Genomic DNA, 21,998 nt, shown 5'->3' with positions numbered 1-21,998 from the left:
GAATAATTTAAACTCTGCTTCTAAGGAAATGTAACTCATAAGAGAAAGTTGTGTAGCCTATTTTTTTAAGCGGTGTTGTACAAGGTTCTTATCAATAATAAGTAAAGTAGATACAGGAGATGTTGGTCAGCCCGGCAACTCTCTTGAGGAACCAGCAGGAGTTCAGTCAGGCTCTACATTGCAGCAGACGGTGCGTTTTCTCTACGTAAATTTAGCTAATTTTGAAGAATTCTGCGCTTCCTTCAGCTTGTTTATGTTTCACTCAGAGGCTCAAGCATGTGTCATACATGGTTTTTCAAGTGAACCACTCCCTCTCCAATTGTTAGCCCTGGGGGAAGAGAGACGGCCACGCCTATTCAGGGACGCAGAAGGCCGACTTAGAGTCTTTCCAATCAAAGAAAATACATTCTTTGGCCAAAAAAAACCCCAAACAGATAACAACCGAATCATTTTGGATAATGCATATCATCCATCAAAATTGATCACAGAATCTTGTTTTCAGATGTTTATCAGCACTTGTCTGCTGCTCTCTGTACCACAGACACTTTTACTGGTGAGCCAGGACTCGAGGGGAGGGGGGGGGTCTGGACACAGGAGGGGTGGGGAGAGCTGAAGGATGAAGGAGGTGTGTCCAAACCTCCTCTGTAATCTGAAAACATGCTCTAAAAGCTGCATTCTAAGCTTTTGAAGTGTATTCTCCCAACAATGTTTCAATCAGTTTAGATCACCTCTGATTTCCCTGCAGATCGTTTAGTGTGCTTTCTTTTTAGCTCTCCCTTCTGACATGTTTATGCTTCAAACACAGTGAAATCTAGCCGCATGGAATTCAGTGTGTTTCATAAAGCACAAGAAAAAAACATTTAATACCTCGCTTAATACTGACTCTACTTACTTAGCAACACTTCTCTGCAGAAACGTTCATCCTTTGACTTTAGATAATCCACAGAGCACACTGTCATCACTTTTCAAACTGACTGTCTCTACACTGTAAGGAGTTGTTGGAGCACAGCTTGTTCTGTGGATTATCCAGACTTAGTGAGGCATTGTTTCACAGACAAAATGTTTTAAGTTTTTTCATATTTTCCCACCGACTTCAGATCACAATGGCCCTGATATTTCTACCTGTGCTGTTGTTGTGACATAAAGAACAGAGTTAAAGAGTCCAGATCCTGCACCCAAACCTTCATGCACCCATGGTTCTGCAAGGAGAAAATGCACCAGACAATGCCTTTCAGAAAGTTCTTCTTAACCCGATTCTCCTCCCTCTCTCTCTCTCTCCCTCTCTCTCTCCCTCTCTGACTGTGTCAGGTTCAGAAATGGTGGAGGCCCAGTGTCAGAGGTTCGAGGTGAGAAGTACAGACGGAGAGAGGGTTCTGTTCTCAGCAGATGAAGAGGAGATCAGCATCGGCACCGAGAAACTAAGAGTCACAGGTAGGGACATGAACCAAGAGTACCACACTTTCTGTATTATGACTTGATTTTTTTTTTGTGGACTTTCAAGCACTTGTCCTGCTGTGCATACATTATAAAGTTATGCACACAGAGGTGTTGGGAGTTATCGGAGGAGCTGAGAAAAATCATTCCTATGATGATGTTATTCAGTTAATTATGAGCAGTGTTAGTGTTGCACCCTTTAAAAGGAACCGGTCAGAACTCGTCCATCTTCACTTTAAGCAACTTTTATTAAAGAAAGGCCCACAGCGCAACACAAGGTTCTTTTTACAGCCTACACACCTCAGTGTCTTCTTCACTGAACCTCTCTTAAAGGGCCAGTGCCTTAATCTTTAAAGGTAGGTAAAACATACAGTATTTACTGTTTATAACTTGCTTTTATTTTACTAGTTATCTTAGAAATATAAATCAACATTTCTGGAAATTAAATTAGTTCAACTAGAGACACTGATATAACAAAACGACAGAAATAAATATGAAAATATGAAGAAGCATTTTATTACATTAGTCCAAACATGTTACTAAATAATGTGTTAGCCTACCGCTGCTGCTATTCACGGTAACTAGTACTTGTTATTTTCCAAATTCAATAACGCCGTTACAATTCCTGACATTTACAAGCACTCATTACTTTACATTATTATGTGAAACAGCCGTTAACAACACCAGATAAAGGTGTAATGACATCAATTCAGTGTGCGACGTAACGCTAACAACGGCCTTCTACTGAACTAACTGTCAGAGAGCGCCGTGCTGCAGACACCTGAGACACAGGTGCAGCTCATGTTAGCTCTGCATACCAAGAAGGAGACACTCCTTAAGAACAGCCGGCTTGATTTAAATCACTACCTGCTCAACGATCTGTAAGCCAGACTAAAGACTGATAGACAGGTGTGTTGTCGACGACAACGTGCTTCATATCAATGGACGAGTCTGTTCCCTTCAGAGATTTAGTCGGTAAAATACCTACATATAGAAAAAAAGAGAAGAAGAATAAAGTGCTTTTATTGACTTTAATATCTGTTTTGTCTCTTTGTTATTGAATCATTCTTTCATAAATAAATTAAAGTGATAAAATCAAGAGGAAGTATGTGTAAGAATGTGTGTGTGTGTTAGTTATCAGACACACATTTCCAACTTTCAAGGTGAACTATACACACACTAACACATACAAACACACACACACACTCTCAGGTCTGGATAATTGAGGAGACATGTCCATTAGAGGCACTCTGAAGGAACGCCGCTGTCATTTACTGCGTGATGGAGGCGAGAGAGACGAGTGACTGAAGGGTGGAGGGAATGCAAATATAAACTCATCCACTCAGCTCATGCGCCGAGGTCCAGTGGAGTCATGCTATGCTAATGTTTATTTTTAAGATTTGTAGCGAGATTGATTCTGTTGCCCTCCACAGCACTGAGAGGTGCACAGCAGAGACCGTCGAGCTTCAGTGGAAGATCTCCCTTTTCTCTTTATGAGAGTAAGCTGATGGAGGCCGTTGCCAAGGCTGCTAGTGTGTGATACAAGTGGGCTCAAGCTTGATCTGCACGTATGAAAATAAATACTATGTTGATAGCAGGTGTGATAACAGGGGCGGTGTTGGGCGCCGCGACAAAGGCAGGCCGGTGGAGACTCTGGACACGCCTGGGGTCCCTGCTGGTCGCCTCAGCTGGCACCTAGCAGCTCACTTAGAACTGTTGGAATCCACCTGTTAATTTAAACAAAAGCATCTTGAAGGCCCACGGCGGGTGTTGTTGTCGCGATGTGATTTCTGCCAAATGTTCTAAATGTCAAAGTAAAGAAATGCAATGAAGCGCAGGTAACGATGGGAGTAACTGTGACTTTCTTGAGATAACCAAATGCCCTAATGCAGATGTGATTGAACTTTCCATATCTGTTAGAATCTGCTTCAAATCGACACAAAAAGCTGTTCCACAGTCAACTGCGAGTGACCCTCAGTTAAATGTGTCTGTTAATGTGTAGGGGCATTAAAGGTCACATATTCTGCTAAATACTCTTCACCATGTTTCTCTAACTCTAACATGTGTCTCTAGTCTGTCTACAAACCCCCCCAATGATGAGAAAAGTCCATCCTCTCCGTCTTTTGCCTGCTCTACTTTTCAGAAAATGAATGCTCAAACAGGCCGTTTGGAGAATTTCCCTTCATGACATCACAAAGGGCAGTAACCCCTCCCCCAGGTGGGTGACACTCCCACAGCTAGGTGTTTGTTCTGCCCTCTGAGTCTGCCTTCTCACCGTAAACAATAGGACATGGAGCGAGAAAGACTGAGACACCCGAGCCCTTCCAGAGAGGGGGCGTGGTCAGACACAGCTCATTTACATATTTAAAGGTACAGACACAGAAACAGCCTGTTCTGAGCAGGGCTGAAATAGAGGGGTTTATAGTTCATGATCAAATACAGGATCAGAGTGGATTTAGAACAAGAAACTTCACACACATGTTTTGTGGAGCTCTGAGACTTATTTAAACTGGTTGAAGAGGAGGAGAATATGTCACCTTTAATATTGAAACCCAGCATCATCCCCTTCTGCTCAGACTCTTGCTCTGAATGACGTCACCGGTGCAAGAAGCAAGTGATACTTTAGCATCAGTTTGGTACAGCCACAGAAGGTAGGGACGCGTAGTCCCTCTTAGTCAATGGGGGCCAACCAAAAGGCCATGATGTGTAAATAAACATAATCATCATTGACAAACTCAGGAGTCCATTAGAAAACAGATACAAACTAAGATTTCTGATAAGAAGCAGAGTACCAAGGTCAGTGTCTCAGACTGCTGTCAATATTTTGAGGTATAAACTAAAAGAAACAAAGTCAGAAGATGGAATATAAGATGTTTTGAAAAAGTGAGATACATCATTCTAACAAATATTGAACTAGGAGAGTTTTTTTTTCTTCTTCTGTTTTTTATCACTTTCTCATTGTTTATTGGACCTTGGAACAAACAACTGAAGCAGGATTTCATCTGAGCAATGCAAGAAATAGAACTCTTCAAGTTTAGCATCTTTAGGATGCACACCTGCACTGTCCTCCTTGAATCTCCTCGAAATAAACTTTGCAAATACGCTGCCTCGAATGTCAAGCAACAGTTGAAATCTCATTGTTTTTCAAATCTGACTCTTTGCCAACAAGCTTAGTTTTCTTGTGAAGAATTAAAATGTGTAGCCTTGCTGAGTTTCCAGCATGCGTCTTCAGCCTCAGCGGGAGTCATGACCGGCGCTCCCCTCAAGCATCTGTTCAGGGCTGCAGGCTAAAGCGGAGGTGGCTGCTGCACACGGGGGGGTTAAACACTGCATCATGCCCCGGCCAAAAGGGAAAATGATGTTCTGCAGTGCAACTATTTTGCATCAGTAAAACTGTGTGTACGGGGGAATGTAATCTCTCTTGGGTGACATTTACGTCTGAAATGCTGTTGAACATCCTCCTGCTTTACTCCACATTGGTATAATCTGTAAAAAGTATGTTTGTCTATTGGAAATATTGTTGTACACACGATTTAACACACAGAAGATCTGAGCCCCGTCTCTTGCATTTTAAGTGTCTGCCTCAGCTCCAAGAACAGACGCATGATGCAACATCGTGCATGCTTTAATACAAAAAGATGTCTTTTCTTGTTCTTCCTTTCATCCTGTCTCCATCTCTCCTCAGGGAACGAAGGCGTGGTGTTCAGCCATTCTGTAGAGACGTCACATGTACGGGCAGAACCGTTCCAGGACCTAAAGTAAGTACTGTAAATGAGTCTGTGTGTGTGTGTGAGAGAGACGGACGTGCGTGTATAACAAGCAGTGTGCAGCATTTACAATTCAAGTCGTCCCTTGTTGTTATTGTAATTAAGTTGTGTTAGAATATGCATGAAGTGTGTACTCTTGAATAATTACTAAGACTGTAACTTCAGCGATAACAATTTCAGGGGAAATGTGTTGATCTGTAAAGTTGAATCTGCTGAGTAAGCAGACTGCAGCTGGTCCTGTGGCGCAGTGAGCTCATGACATATAATCAGCCTCAGTGTGGTGTCTGGACACTCTGAATAAGGGTGTTATGGTGAACAGGGACTGAATGGTTCAGTTCGCAACTCATGAATTAGGACACGTGTGTGGTTTATGGAGACAGTGAACGTCCGCTCATGTTCTGAGGTACTGAGAGCTGCTGAGCTGTGTGAGCCCCAAGTTGGAAATGTGACACCTGATATGCATTCGACACGGCTTATCATGATATTTTTCATTGTGATTGTTTTTGTTTCCTTTAAACAGCAAAGACAGAAGTGTCTAACATTAATCATCCAGTCACTTACATGTGGGGCGGCTGCAGCTCAGTGGGGGTTCAATCCCCAGCTCCTGCTGCCACATGTTAGATTTGTCCCTTTGCAAGACACTTAACCCCAAGCTGCTCCCGCTGATTCATCGGTGGCCATGATCGATCAATCAATCAGTCATTATTTGTATAGCCCCAATTCATAACAAGTGCTATCTCGAGACGCTATTAAAAAAGAGGACTTCATGAACATGAACCAGTTCATTTTCATCTTATATGAACTGAACTTTGAGCCAGCTCTTTTTCAGTGTGCACTCACACACCACTGTTGAGCCCGCAGCAGAAAGAGGTGTGATGGTGATTGGCAGCCTGACAGGCCTGACACAGAAGACAAAAGCCTGTCAGTATGCAATGTGCAAGGGTCAGACTCTTACCAAGTGGCCTCTGCCATCTGATACATGCACCAACACATGTAGTGCACTCTGTTCTTTATATATTTCCATACCTTAGAAGCTGTTACTCTGAAGTTTTTGATGAACTTCAAGAACAGAGGCAGAGGTTTAATCTGGTTCATTGGGTTCATTCATAGTGTGTATTTCCTCACTTGAAATGTGTTTTGGGTATTTTTCATGCTCTCATAAAGCTCCTTTATTATTGATCCCCCAGTCTGATACATGTTTTATAACACGGTGGTTAGCTGAAGTGAAGAAGAAAACACAAACACAGCAAGAAGAGAGATAGAGGCAAGAAAGAGAGAAACAGAAGAAGAAGAAGAAGAGGAGGTGATAAAGTATTATAGAAACTGTGATTCTGTGTGAAGTAGAGAAGAGACACAATTGACTTGATTAAAGGGGGGGATGGCAGGGTTGGGGTTGGGGTGATGAAGAGGACAATCAAACAGATAAAAAAGAAGGCGGTGGGCAGAGGAGGGTGACAGAGGGAAAGTTCAGGAGGAGGGGATGGAGGTAAGTGTAGAGAAGAATAGATTAAATCCAACCAGCTCCTGCAGTGAGATTGAGACGCAGCAGCTGCATATAATTCGATACAGACAAAATATAAAATCCATCACGACTTGAGGAAATAGCCAGAGTTTCCTTTTTGTGAGACAAGTTGCCATCGTGAAATTTACAAAATTGGATCAAACTAAAGAACTAGTTACTTTTTCTAAAAGTTTCAAAAAACTATTTTGCTTTGGAAAACAATGACTGAAGAGACAGCAGCTGTTTTTACTGTTTTAAGTTCAGGGTACTTTACTTCTTGTTTTCACACAGATCGTGGTTTTATTTTGAAATACTTTAAGGAAGTTTTGGTAGATGGAAGGTTACAACAAGGTCACATATCATGGAAAATCCACTTCACCATGTTCCCCTAACACTAATATGTGTCTCTAGTCTGTCTACAAACCCCCCAATGATGAGAAAAGTCCATCCTCTTCATCTTTTACCTGCTCCACTTTTCAGAAAATGTGTGCTCAAACAGGCCATTTGGAGATTTTTCCTTCATGACATCACAAAGGGCAGTAACTGCTCCCCCAGGTGGGTGGCACTCCCACAGCTAGTTTGTTCTGCCCTCTGAGTCTGCCTTCTCACCGTAAACAATAGGACATGGAGTGAAAAAGACCGAGTACACCCAAGCCCTTCCAGAGAGGGGGCGTGGTCAGACACAGAAACAGCCTGTTCTGAGCAGGGCTGAAATGGAGGGGTTTATAGTTCATGATCAAATACAGGATCAGAGTGGATTTAGAACAAGAAACTTCACACACATGTTTTGGAGAGGTCTGAGACTTATTTACACCGATTAAAGAGGAGAAGAACATGTGACCTTTAAGGGAGTTGAGCATTATTTATTACAGCCTAGAAGAGAACGTTTAATGGTCATGCTCATCTGAACCAACTGCATTCTTTCATGTATGACAGACAGATAGCACAAGATCACGGAGAGAGAAAATAAACTTTTCCCCTCTAGGAGCACACAAACTGCTTGGGTAGATCCTGCACCATGAAGGAAAGTGAATCTAAGGGCATCCCCAGGTGCTCGGCGATCCTTGATTCGATTGCCAAGTCCGGGGTTTAAACTCCACCAGGTCTTTGTCAAATGTCTTTATTCTTTCTCTGTCCCCAATATTCCCTCTTTCTCTTTGCACTGTATAATAAGCAATAAGCTTTGAAGAGGACAGAAAAAAGAATCAGACATAAAACAGATCCAGAAACAGAGAGAAATTGAAATTGCAAAAAAAAAAGACTAAAAGCAAAGCTTCATGGGCAGCAGAGGAAATGAGACCTCTTACACGCTGAGGGATCAAAGGAGAGGAGGGTGGGTGCGATCGAAGGGGTTGGCAGGACTAGAAGAAGCTACATTAGTTGAAGGAAACTGAGAAGTGATAGGGAGGGTGTAGAGAAAGGAGGAGGAGGAGTGAGAACATTGGGTCAGAGGACGGGTCAGTGCAGATAAGCAGAGCGATGAAACCTGCAGTGAAGGCCTCGGGTAAGACAGAGAACGGGAAGAGCTCCAGTGACTGCTACGATTCAACGCAGCCAATCCATTCAAGGAGCCGACAAGGAGGTATGACAGATTCCACATCATTCACACCTCTATTGATTGACACTCACAAATGAATGCAGCTAGAAGCTCTTAATGAGTCTGTTTAGCAGGAGGTGACCTTGTGCCACGCATTCTCACTGAATGCATCTACAGAAACAGCACGGATCCATAAGCACAAACACATAATATGGAATAAATGCAAACAAAATGTGTTGACATCAAGTGCTAAAGTGCACAAACATTCAGACACAAAGAACAGATGGATCAGAAAGCACGGTAAAATCAATGCAGGCATTAAGTGAAACCCTGTTACCGCCTCACACGCTGTGTTCTCAGTGCTGAAGTCTGAGTACACCAAGAAGCATTATATAGTGAAACCTTCACACACATCACACTCGACAACTCCTTCACATGAGGCCACAGAATCATAAGACTTTTGACGCCAGTGCATGTGTCAAATATGTCCACCCCTCCGTCTTCAGTCAGTATTCATTAGCTGGTAAAAGAGACAAACAGAAGAAGTTATTGCCATGATGATTTTTTTCACCCAAGTTTTCACTAAAGGTGTGTTCAATATGTAAGGAATAACGCACGATGAGGTGTCCAATATCAGGGTCATGGAGGGGAGAACCATCCTCCTCCAAAGAGTCCATAAATTCTTGAAAATGGAAGACTGTATCCCAACTGATCACATATTTTTGGGGCCGATATCGATATTAAAGGGGACATATTATGAAATGTCCACTTGTACAGTGTTTTGAACATATATTTGGGTAACCTGAGTGTCTACTACGGGCGGCAGTAGCTCAGTCCGGGCGGCAGTAGCTCAGTCTGTAGGGACTTGGGTTGGGAATCGGAAGGTTGCCGGTTCAAGTCCCGGCACGGACCAAGTCCGGAAATTGGTCTGGTAGCTGGAGAGGTGCCAGGCCACTTCCTGAGCACTGCCGAGGTGCCCTTGAGCAAGGCACCTAACCCCCCCCCCCCACAAGCTCAGGAGCGCCCGCCGTAGGGCAGCCCCCTCACTCTGAGACCTCTCCATTAGTGCATGTCCACAGGATCCTGTTTGTGCATGTGTGTGTATTTCAGTTCATGTTTGTGTAGCATGTTTACTAGACAGAGTGTAAAAACGAATTTCCCCTCGCGGGATCAATAAAGTATAAATTCTTCTTCTTCTTCTTCTACTGACCCACAAAATGTGAAATAAACCCATCCAGTCCTTTGTTTGTGGTCTGCATAAGTCTTACAACACAGAGAAAAATGCTCTGTTTCAAATTTGCTAAACTTGTGACATCACAGTGGGATTCTGGTAAAAAAATATCCCCTCCCCTCCCCTGGTATCTCCATCCATGGACTCCACCCCCAGCCTAGAACAAAACTTTTGTGCAGGGCCGCCATTTTTATTCTCGCTAGCCATGGAGTGATGTCTACGGGGAAAACTCAGGGGGGGCTCATTGCATTTAAAGAGACACAGAGCTGGTTTATACAGGGTCACAAACCTCCTCTGGTGCTTGATTTATGTTATATTCTGACCAAAACACAGCACAGATGTTTCATTTAGACCACAGGGGACTGTTTGAAAAGGTGGAGAAGGCGTATAATATGTCCTCTTTAAGGAGAGAAAAGAATCAAATACCGATATATCAGCCAATATCTTCCTGTTTCCAGAAACCAAGATAAGCCTTATCTCAATTTTGCTACGTGGAAAACTCGAAAACAGGATACTGTGGCATATATACCACTGCCCGACCAATATGGGATTTTTGGGTCCAATACCAATATCGATTTTAAGGCAAAAACTATTCCAATACTGATATATCAAATCTATAAAATCTGTAGAGATAGATAGATAGATATAGATAAACATTTTTATTGTGTCAATCCCTCAGTTAACAAACAATTGTAGAAAAGATATTCAATGAAGACAAGATGGCCACTCAACTGGAAAGTAACTGAGCATGTACGTGCATCACCTCTTGACTCTCTGGAGAGTGATGATTCTTGTTGTAATCCATGTAGCGCCCTCTGCTGGTCAAAGGGAATGTGAGTGTAACACAATGAAACTCAAATTAAATGTTATTTGACTGGTGAATAAATCAAGTAATATCGGTGAATATCTACCATAAAATTAGCCGATACCTATACCGTCACTGGATAAGCTAATATCGGCAGGCTGATTAATCAGTCGGGCTCTTGTGTTATGGCCTGGTACAGAAATCTGACTCTAGCCAACATAAACAGACTTGGTTGTCTTGTTAGAATGCAAGTTCTATCTGTGGACATGTTGTCCTGTAATTTCCGTGCAGCGTGTTGCTATCGCCAGGGTAATAGCTAACATAGCAAAGGTACTCTTGGAGTACCATGTTGGTTGTCCGACTTGTTGCCAACTAGTAACTGAAATGTGGTTAACTGGGGTGTGACATCATTCCCAACTCAGAGGGGTAAATGGAACAAATCCTTAGAGGCAGCCTCATTAAGAAGGCAGACTTTTCTGGAACTACTTCGGAGGTGCCCTGATGCAAGGAGTTCATTGACAGCCTGTCAGAGTCAAGGATCAACTCAAACAAAGGTATGAGGAGATATATTTTATACCTCCATTTAAAAGATAGTATCAGCATGAAGACTCAGAGGCAGCTCTCCTTTTCTTTTTCAAATTCACCAAAGAGTTTAATCCCTCTTTGCTCGGAGCGTCGTATCTCTCTATCTCTCTTTTCCTCGTGATATCTTTGTCCTCATCTTTCTGCCTCCTAACTCTCTCTTGTTGACTAAATCTCTGATTCTCACACCATTTTTTTTCTCCTCTCTTTAGCTCTCATCCATCCCTGATCATCACCACATGTGCATTCCATCTTTCTCACTCTATCTGCATGCACATTTTTCTGTCTCGTTATGAAAACCAGGGCATTATGCAGTGAAGGTAAATGAGACATGTAATGAGCGGATTGAAGTCCATTTAAAGCTAATGATGTATCGTACGGTTTAACATCAGAGAGGGAGGGAGGGAAAGACAGAGAGAGGGTACACTCTTCACATGAAGAAATATAGGTGAACAAATTCCCGTCAAGAAAACGTAAAGATCAAGTTAACTCTCTACAAACAGGTCGCAGGCTGTGGGGTCTGTGCTTCATAATGATCAATGACACCGTTGTCTTGAAGACATCAATGCACATCACTCTGTGCTAAAAGCTATGCTAGCATCGCAGGAATAGGAACGCAATGCAGACGGCTTTCCAGAGAACACTCCAGGAAAGTTACGCCGCGTTTGCTCAGAGCTTCAGGTGTGATGGCCACTGTGAGTCTATTCACACTCTTTTTCTCTGCTTTTCATGCAAACCGCTCGTGCACTTCAAAGTGTGCAGAGTGAGGCCAGGAGACAGACAGAGAATAAAATGCTGTGCTTGGCACTTTTTATTTAAAAGACGCTGAATTCACCGTCTCGGGGAGGCATTCATGACTAAATCACATGAAAAGAAGAAGCCGGGGTTGACAAAACGTCGACAGCTGACAACAACATAAAAACTAAAAATGGAGGAGATAGCTGTGGGAAAGTTAGTTTGGTGAGCACACAAGCTGGGAGTTTGTTGATTTTTAAGGGGTTGTCGTGGAAACTGTTTACCGATAGAAGCAGAGCGTCTGCGTGATAACAAAACTGCTTTTCATTATCAGGAGAAACATGAGGCTGAGGCAGCACTCTGACTACAAAACCCACTAAAGTGTGGATGCACCTTTTAGGTAGACAACAAAAAAAAAATGTTCCCAAATGCAGCGACGGTGTTTACTGGATGTAGGAGCAGCCGAACAGGAGACAGATTGTCTCAGAAGATAACTCCCCGTTTTAAGTCCCGGCTGGGCTGCAGTGATGGAACTTTATAAAAAGTTAGAATGTAATCTTTACATTAATTAACAGCTATCTATAATTACATTTCCAGACATTTTATCACAGCTTGAGTGTTTCAATAATATAGAAGAGCATGCAGCCTTACAGGAGATGTTATCCTGTATCAACCCTCTGCCTTAATGAACACATCACTGTAAAGACGGAGGGGACGCTTACTGACTAAGGAAGCCAATCATTGGATCGAACATCTGATGTGTCACATGCAGGAACTTACAAGTCATCACTGTAAGTAACCCTGTCAAGATTTTTTTTTAGAATTATGTTTATGAATGTCCATGCACCAACCTAGTTTAAACTATTCTAGTGTGGATCAGGATCAGCTCAGCAGCAACCTCTGGAGTTGAAAAATGAAGCCGATGCGGAAGTGTAAAATCCTGCAGTTCCTCGAGTGTCCACTGGAGGCTGGCTGCAGAAGCACAGGAAGTCACATACATACCCATTCAAAAAAAGCCTGTTTTTACAGCAGAGATTAACATGTTTACAGCCTGGTTCAAAAAAACAAATAGGTCTGATTAGCTCATGTGTCGCTCTGCACACACTGTACAGGGGGTGAATGTTTTATCTGTTTTATAAAAGATACAAGTTATGCATTAGAGGGCGGCTGTGGCTCAGTTGGTAGAGTCGGCCGTCTCTCTACCAGGTCAGGGGTTCGATCCCCAGATCCTACAGCAACATGTTCGATGTGTCCTTGGGCAAGACACTGAACCCCAAGTTGCTCCTGCTGCTTCACCAGGGGCGTATGAATGGATGAGTTACTTCTACCATCAGTGTGTGAATGTGTAGGAGTGACCTGCAGTTTAAAAGCGCTTTGAGTAGTCAGAAGACTGGAAAATAAATAAACAAGCTCAAGTTCATTTACCATTATAAGGCGTGTAGCTCTGCTCTCACTGTGCGAGAGTGTAAACAGTCATACGGCCATAATTTCCAACATGCCAGAAAATTATCCGACCAGTCGGGAGCAGGTGATCGGGCCAGGAGCGAGCATTGTGTCTCAGTGTTCACTGCACAACAAATGACAGCTGAAATTCTCCCAATGTTGGGCAAGACACTTAACCCCACATTGCTCCCTCTACTCCTGTGGTGGTGTATGAATGGATTAGTGTTGTACTTACTCTATGATGTACGTCGCTTTGGATAAAAGCGTCTGCTAAGTGAATTGTAACATTGTAACATTGTAACATGTCAAAATAAGACTAAAAAACTTGTGTCTAAATCTGCCCAAGAGCGTGCAGTATACGTTTAAATCAAGACAAATGTGTTTTCTCAAGAGGCTCATTTTGACCAAGTCACAGAGAAATGAAACCATGAAGAGACAAAGCTAATAAGACGGACAAAGTTTCCATTTATCTCTGATGAACGTGTTAGTTGTTACAGCTGCTGTGATGATGGATGTGTGTGTCTTTCAGGCTCTCATCAGTAATAGAGTTTTATTTAATGATTAACCTCCAGTTTTCATGTTTCATGTTGTTTCTGAATTGTTCTTTTTTTCTTTCTTTCTAATCTCCGTCTTCAACTCGGATTGATTGAGTGACAGCACTTGAACAGATGAATGACGAACCCCATGAATGCACGTGTGTGTTGTTTCATTTTCCGTCTCATCTTCTTTCAGTTGACACTTTTGCGTGGTCCGATTTGATTTGCTCACAAGCTGCACGTTACCGTGGCTATTTTTACAGAATGTAATGATATCTAACTTTGTTTATCATCGAGGTAAGTGTGAAGAGGAGAACAAAGTGTCACATTTGAATAAACTCAGATGTGGTTGAACAAATATATGAAATGATGTTATTGGAAATATGAGTGACAGGACTCCTGAATCAGTCAATACACCCTGACAGAGCTTCCAACTGCAGACCGAGATAGCGGTTCAAAGGGAAGAATTTCAATCAGTTCTGTAAAACTAAAGACGGCAGAACAGACAGATGAGTGGTTGGAGAGCTTCGATTGACAGTCAGGCAGCACTGATGGAGCTGTCATCTGCATACTTTTAAATTAGCTCCAATTTTAGTCCTCCTATGTTGGTCCTAATCCCCAAGGTTGTCCTTTTTTCTGGGCTGTTTTCACTGATCAGGCTTCAAGCAGTGTGGGCAGCACTGATGTTTCCCTTCAGGCTTTCTGGCTCCTGTATGTTGTTCTCTTTTTCTGGAAACAAGCTAACACAGACAACTTTTCATATATTTGCAAGAATAAGTTGCAGGGTGGTGCAGTGGTTAGCGCTGTTGCCTCACAGCAGGAAGGTTCCTGGTTTGAATCCCCGTCTGACAGGAGCCTCTCTGTGTGGAGTCTGCATGTTCTCCCCGTGCATGTGTGGGTTCTCTCTGGATACTCCGGCTTCCTCCCACAGTCCAAAGACATGCTCGTTAGGTTAACTGGTGACTCTAAAATTTACAGTAGGCGTGAATGTGAGTGTGGCTGGTTGTCTGTCTCTATATGTCAGCCCTGTGATAGGCTGGTGGTCAGTCCAGGCTGTAACCCCACCTCTCGCCCAATGACAGCTGGGATCGGCACCAGCCCCCCCCCCCCCCCCCCCCCCCCACGACCCCCAACAGGAAAACTGCGGTATAGATAATGAATGGATGGCTTGGAATTTTTGGCCCAGGGGTGGAGCCAGAAGTAGAGGTGGAGGATGTCGAAACAACAAGTCAGATCCACATGGGCCAAATGTCACACAGGCCCTTTTATTGACAGCCAGCTGCACAACGTCAACATGAACGTGAGAGAGGCGGAGTAGGTGAAGGGGGGCCGACAGTGAGAGGAGAAATAGGTGAACAGGCGGCTCAACGGAAGAAATGTACAAGATAAACTTGCACCCTTTAACTCCACACTGCTGAAAACTTCACATTTCACACCAGGCCTCGCTGAAGGTCATCTCATCTTACTGCGTGCTTAGGTCACTGCGTGTTTGGAAACAGAGAAAGGTCAAACGGAAAGCAGAAAGTTTATCTGTGCTGCCCTTTAGCACAGATACAGACTCAAAGGGGCTCCACCTGATTATCTTACATGAAAGGACAAAAAAGACACACACCCCCCTCCTCTCCTCCTCCTCTCCTCCTCTTCCTCTTCCTCCTCTTCCTCCTCCTCCTCTTCCTCCTCTTCCTCCTCCTCCTCTTCCTCCTCTTCCTCCTCCTCGAGTCAAACCTCCAGGAAGTGAAGAGTAGGGAGCACATTAGTGATGTTTGGAGAAACCATTAAATCAGACACATTCCTGTACTGAAAATATAGGTGCTGATTGTTTAGTAAAGTTCAAAGTTGACACCAGAAGTCCAGCCCCTTCTTTCTTTTAATTGGTCCGTGAGGGAAAAAAACTCTTAACTGCACACAGACCTTTAATCACACAGCTCCGATTGATGCTTGAGCGAATGAATTAATATTTTTTATGTTGCTCATTCATTAAAGAATAAGAAGAGTCAAAATGTGTGTGTACATTCCACTTACAAAATAATAAAACTCTGCATGTTTACTGGTCCATTTCACACAATGACATAAGACGGCTGAGCAGTTACTGTGGTGGTGGTCATTTGAGCAGACTTTTCTCTGCTATCCTCCGGTAGAGGTGGAATAGACCTGGTGGCGGTGAAGCACTCTGAGTGCGGGCTGGTGCACAGCGAGGGTAGAGTATGGTCAGAGAGCCAAACTTCATGACAGTGATTGTTTTTTTTCAGGATTTCAGTAGTGAGAGATTGTTAAGGAAATGTGTAGCTCCTTTACTTCACACAAGATAGATTAAGGAGACTCAGACGACTTAAGTTGAATTGTTTATATTTGACTCTGGAGGAGAAATGACATTAACAGCACACATGTAATACAGTAGGAGCTGCAAGGTGGTGCAGTGGTTAGCACAGTGAGGAGGTTCCGGTTTGAATCCCCATCTGTCAGGAGTCTCTCTGTGTGGAGTTTGCATGTTCTCCCCGTGCATGTGTGGGTTCTCTCCAGGTACTCCTGCTTCCTCCCGCAGTCCAAAGACATGCTCGTTAGGTTAACTGGAGACTCTAAATCGTCCGTAGGTGTGAATGTGAGTGGCTGGTCGTCTGTCTCATAAGCCGTTTTCACATATGCACTCCAGATAATATCTAGATATTTACAGGAGGACTTCTCCGGAGATTCTCCCGAACTAGCCGTTCACATATGCTCCTCACAGCGGGGGACTTTCCCTGTCAGAGGGGAGGGGGTGCGGGGGATTTTCCGACGTAAGACGTGACGTAAATAAACAACGCAGAAGTAGCGGCCGAAGCAACAGAGTCCACTACACGACGCTATAATGAGAATATTTGCCTTTATATCAATGCTATGTGTAATCCACTACGTCTGCCTAACAGCCAGATATGAGGGCACGGCCAACACCGTCAGACCCCTAAATGTCTGTACCTCTACAGAGATACAGACATTACATCACAGAGTTGAAGGATCTTTTCTGCCCTTTTTCAGAGCACATGGTTTCTTGGTTGCTGTCGGAGTGTAACAAGCGTTAAAAGAAATATCACAAATAGTGTATGCTGGATAAAAAAAATTTTTTTATATAAATTGCCAACTTAACCTTTAAGAAATCATGTAGTAAATACAGAAAACCCCAGTATTTCAGTTATTATGAAAGTTAGTTTGAATTAAAACTATGTGAGAAATAAATTAGTTCCCTTGACCACATCACACCTGAGGAGGAATGATCCAGAGGATGACCTTGGTTTGAAGCTGACAGCCAAAAAAACAACTGAAAGGGAAAAGAAAAAACCTACCTTGACAGAAACACAGGAATCAATCAACAATTAACTGACCAAAAAAAGTCTGCAGAGTCTCCCACAGCAGCACTGCACTGACGTTAGCGGACACGGGGTAACCTCAGGTCTCTAACTCCATCTGACGCTTGGCTCCTCAGCAGAGAGAAACGAGCTGCTGCACAGTCAATATCTCCCTGGTTTTATCCACTCTTTCATCCTCTTATCCCTCCCTCTGTGACTCCTTCTCCTCTATCCCAGTCCTGGGGTCATGAGAAGGCTCCCCGGGGAAACTTAGGCCTTACACAAGCAAGGGCATCGGAGGAGGATTTGTGCTCTGCGCCCCTTCAACCCCATCCCTCGCTCTGTTTCTATCTATCCTTCCATATACGAGACAGTAACAGGACTGCAGGAGTACTCAGAGCTCTGTGAGACTCAGGGGCATGGGAAAGGAATGGATTTAGGAGGAGAGAACACTGTAGGAGAACAGTTTGAACATGAGCTTTGGACAGTAAGTTTCTCAAATATGGATCTTGGTATGATATGACTCTTTAAACAGAGAGAAGCACCACTTGTTCTCTTCTATAGGTACATGAGACAAAACCTTAAGGTAAAAACATATCTCCTTCACTTCAAAAAGATCTATGTTATTAAAGTGAGATGCTGTTTTTGCAATGACGAAAATGGTTTTGATGATTTTTGGGGGTACCCAGTGGGAAATGTTTGCTTCCTAAGTCACCCAAATGCCTTTTATGGAAGTTTTTCTGTTTCTATGTTTTTCACAAGTGCACAACAAAAAAGGATTGTAAGGATATCAGAATTTAAACTTGTATATGATTGTTTATGTTGCCAACATATTTGTAATATTAAAGAAGCAACGTGTAACTCTGACACCTAGTGTTTAAAATGAGTACTGCAGTCCAAATTCTAAACATTGTAGAGAGCTGTCTCCCCCCGCCCCCTCCTCTCTAGAGTCCATGCTCACACAAGTTGCCGTGTGGTGAACACTGAAGCTTCAGTGTTTAGCCAGCTCTGCATCGGTCTGTAAACCTTTCTGTGTTCTAACCTCTCTCCATTTTTCAAAAGCATCTCCAATATTGATCCTAGTTTGAGCGCGTTTCTGCTCGTGGAGCTTATTAGAAACATGCAGAGGCTTTTTAGGTCGGGTACAATCACTTCTATCTGAACTAGTTCTCTTGCCCGCTTCCATCACTGCAACACCTGTTGGTTTGACCTGATAACTGCTCTCATATCTGGCAAACCGAGGGGCGTCCAAAACGGCCGTGTTGGGGCGCCTTAAAACCGCCTACCTTCTCTGGTCCAAACAAATCGCAGGACCAGAATCTAAACTTTGAAGAAGGTCATAATCAGTTATTTGAGCAGTTTTTTAACCTTCTGAGTTTAGAAAACTTTCCAAAACTGTAATTCCTTACAAAGTCAGATGTGGTTTAGTCCGTTTTCTCTTTCCCTGCGTCCATCCTGTGACAGTACATTTTCCATCCATTTGAAATCAGGAGCCATGGTCCAGTCAGTTCATCTTATTAGAGTTTGAGAATGTAATTTGTCTCTTTGTCTTTTTATTCTGCTCTTTTCGTTGTCCAATCCAGTGGTTTTTAATTCTGCTCCTGGAGAGTTCTGCTTGTCTTCCTTGATGGGCAGGTAATAGCAGGTAATTGCATTCTCCTGGTATCCAAGGTGTGGAAAAGCGGCTTAATGAATAGTAAGAATGATATGTCGGCAGGTCTCTGGCTCCTGAACACTTACAAAGATCCACAGCTTTTAAATAAATCCAGGGCAATCTGTTCAGCCCGACGTTTTTGCCATCCACCTCTCCATCCTAATTCTATTGGAGGCCTGAATCTAACATCGAATGAACATTAGTTGGTCTTTTGGTGCCTGTTTTGACTTAAAGGGATACTTCACCCATTTGCATGCCCGGGCCGGCTCGACCTGGGGCGGACTGGTAGTGTCGGTGCTCTCACTGTTTGCCTATGGACACAGACATAGAGTCTGTTTTCTGCCAGGAATTTCCAAGATCAATTCTGGAAGAAATCTTGGAATCAGTTGAGGAAACGCCCGTATGTGTTGAAGTAAATATGTCTGTAAATGTTTTTATTACTATATTTCTACTGCTATATTGTATATTTTGGAGAAACTGTAACGATCGAATTTCCCTCTGGGATTAATAAAGTGTTTCTGATTCTGATTCTGAAATCGAGGACCTTAGTGGGAGTGGCCTGGGTGCTTTCTCTATTCTGGGATTTGGTGTCTTTCATCCACATGAGCCAAAAAGACACTTTCTGCCTTTTCACGGCCAAGAAGGCACCAACTTCAAAATTAATTTCACATTTCTATTACATATATGACCCAATGTCAATACAGATTCATGTTTCAACGGGTGAAGTATCCCTTTAAGTTGATATCGTCATGGAAAATACGATCGTGAGTCTGTATTTTGTGTTTTATTTTGAAATGGACCTGACGCTCTGTGCGTTTCCTTGTCTGACTTCCTGTCTGGGTCGTTCTATTCTCTCCAGCTTGACGCGTGCTTGCAGCTCACTCGGTCGAAAATAGACTTGCAGCGTATTTGAGAACGAGCAGAGCGTAGTGGGGTTGCTGGCATGTTCTGGAGAGGGACCGCAGCGCTCGATGTGGAAACACAATCATTGACTAGAGTGGCAACGAAGTAGTGCGCGGCCCTGATGGACCATGGCGCTGAGAAGAGAAAATTGGGGGTAAGCGCCAGTGAAAATTCAGTCTCTGAAATTGAGGTCGTAAGCCCTTCCAGCACATAAGGTCTCTTATTCTGCCTTCATTCCATCCATATTTACCATCTTCTACTTTCTTACCGTAATGGTGTTCAGCGCTGGTTTTTCTGATTCCAAGTTTGGACCAAAAGTTTTTTCCATGTTTCTATGTAGTAGGCTTCAAAATGACAAGACAACTAATAGGACATAATGGCCTTGAGTCCTCGGGGTGCTTCCAATTTAACCCAATTACAGAGTGTAACATTTTACAAGTCCTTGAAGTAGGGATTGGGGAAATTATCTACCCTGTGGCCTCGATTTTTTCTTTCCCCTCCTTCAGCCACACTTCCAACTGTTCACCCGACTCTGACTGACTTTCCCAACAACTCAGCCTAGAGGTCATAAAACATCTCGAATAACATCTTGTATGTGTGAAACCTGTTTTCAGGGTGTTTCTGCTTGCTCACGTAGAACCATCAGATACAGATGGGTTGATTAAAAATAATTAAATTCAAAGCGCACAGCACGCTCATTATCTTGAATACTTCAATGGTCCCAAGTCAGAGGTTTAACAAACAATCCAGAGTTGTTTTAACCTTCTCATTAGAGAAGCACACTTCACATTTCCATTTAAATTGAGGTGAAAATACTCACATACCTAGAAGGAAGCACAAGGTGATCTGGATAAGGCCTACTTCCCACGCTAATGTCAAAGGAGTCTCGTCGTGAAGCTATTCCAGTCAAGATTTCTTTTGAGCATGCCACGTGGAGGAGGCATGGTGTGGGACGCCAAAGTACACCGTCTAATTAGCTCCAAAAAACTCTCAGACTTATCCCGCTCCTAGCTGTTTTTTGATTAAAAAGTCTGGATTTGTGTCAAAGTAATTGGAAATCATTAAAATTTAGAATGAGCCACGTTCTCTTTGAACCGTGCCCTTGAGAGAAAAAAGAAGCTTCACTTCACACAAGAGTTCCCATTAAAGAAAGGCAGTTCACTTGCTTAATGGTTTTTGAACAATGCCCCGGTTTTTTGTTTTTCTTTTGTTCATGCTTTGGGTCAACTTGATATAGCGATCGATTACAAGTTTGACAGGTTTGTTTTCATCCTGTCTCGCTTTTCTTCTCTCTACCCTTTGATGTCGTAAACTGTGATCACCAAAAGCTGGGATGTCTTTGCATAAACTCAAGAAAGAACGCGAGTCCAAATTCTGACGCAAGTTTCAATCAAACACCGTTCAACCAAAGTACATGAGGTTTTAGATGCGTCTACCTTTTCTCTTTTCTTGGGTACAATGAGGGCAATCAGCCTTGCCCTGTACCGCTCTGTCTCTTATTGATCAGACAAACAGAGAAATCATTGAGAGCAAACAGAGAGTGGGAAGGCTAGACGAATAACAAGCGGACACAGTTATGGGAACGATCCATAATGTATCTGTATTTCTGTGTGTGTGTGTGTGTGTGTGTGTGTGTCCTGTTCTACAAACTGAAGTGGGACTTTTTTCCCAGATGTTGAAATGTAAATACATTAAACTTAAAAGAAACAAGCTGATGTGATCATGATGGGAGGGAGGTGGGGCCCTGTTGTGAGGGTTGCATCAGACTCCTTTCATTGGCAGAGCATAGTGGGCGGTAGAGAGTGTAGACCTGGATGATGGAGTTTAGGGGCCGTCAGTAGCTGAGTCTGTAGGAATTGGGTTGGGAACTGGAGGGTCGCGGGTTTAAGTCCTGGTGTGAAGCAAATCTGGAAATTGGTCTGGTAACTGATGTATATTTTCCTAATTAATAATACAGCTGAACCATCCATACCGCTTAGATTTGTACAGTCTTCCTGCGTATTAAACCCGGCCCACACTGAAAGATTTTTAAAACCTCAACAGACATTGATAATGTGAGCATTCATCCTTCAAATGCAGTTATCAAACACTTGTGGAAAAGAAATATAATGAAGAAAAGATGGTCAATCGACAGGAAAAAATGAACACAAGTGGATTTTCATCATATGTCCACTTTAAAATAAAAGAGTGGGATCAAGTGATTTATCACACAATGCTTACTGTAAACAACATGTGCCCACATTTACTATGGCACTAAGACATCGTCTGTCTCCTATCTGATATTACAAACCCTCTTCCATCGAGTCATTGCCTCCTATTAGGGCTTTTTTTTTCACTAGTTGACAAAGGTTTGTAGCAACACTCAGTGAAATGTATGCAATGTTGCGCTGCCATTATTTGTCTTTGTTGATTGTTGTGAGTATTTGTTCGTTATTATTTATCAGCTGCTGTTTATCATTGCGCAGTGTTGTACACATCTTGAGGGGGAATACATGAAAACCAGCAGCACCCAGTAAATATTCAGCAGTCTTGCCATATTGCCACGCATCT

General features: G+C 43.0%; 1 protein-coding gene across 1 annotated transcript in view; it reads left to right on the top strand.

Moving 5' to 3' along the window:
• LOC132994457 (zeta-sarcoglycan) overlaps window positions 1-21,998 on the top strand; it is a 390,284-nt gene that overhangs the window by 333,103 nt on the left and 35,183 nt on the right. Inside the window, exons 5-6 of the mRNA XM_061064818.1 lie at window positions 1,309-1,431; window positions 5,120-5,192. Coding sequence (XP_060920801.1) covers window positions 1,309-1,431; window positions 5,120-5,192 — 196 coding nt within the window. The remainder of the gene's footprint in view (window positions 1-1,308; window positions 1,432-5,119; window positions 5,193-21,998) is intronic.

The sequence above is a fragment of the Labrus mixtus genome, chromosome 2, assembly GCF_963584025.1.
Source record: "Labrus mixtus chromosome 2, fLabMix1.1, whole genome shotgun sequence".
Taxonomy (NCBI): domain Eukaryota; kingdom Metazoa; phylum Chordata; class Actinopteri; order Labriformes; family Labridae; genus Labrus; species Labrus mixtus.
The sequence above is the reverse complement of the archived record's forward strand: the minus strand, read 5'-3'. Positions and strand labels throughout refer to the sequence as shown.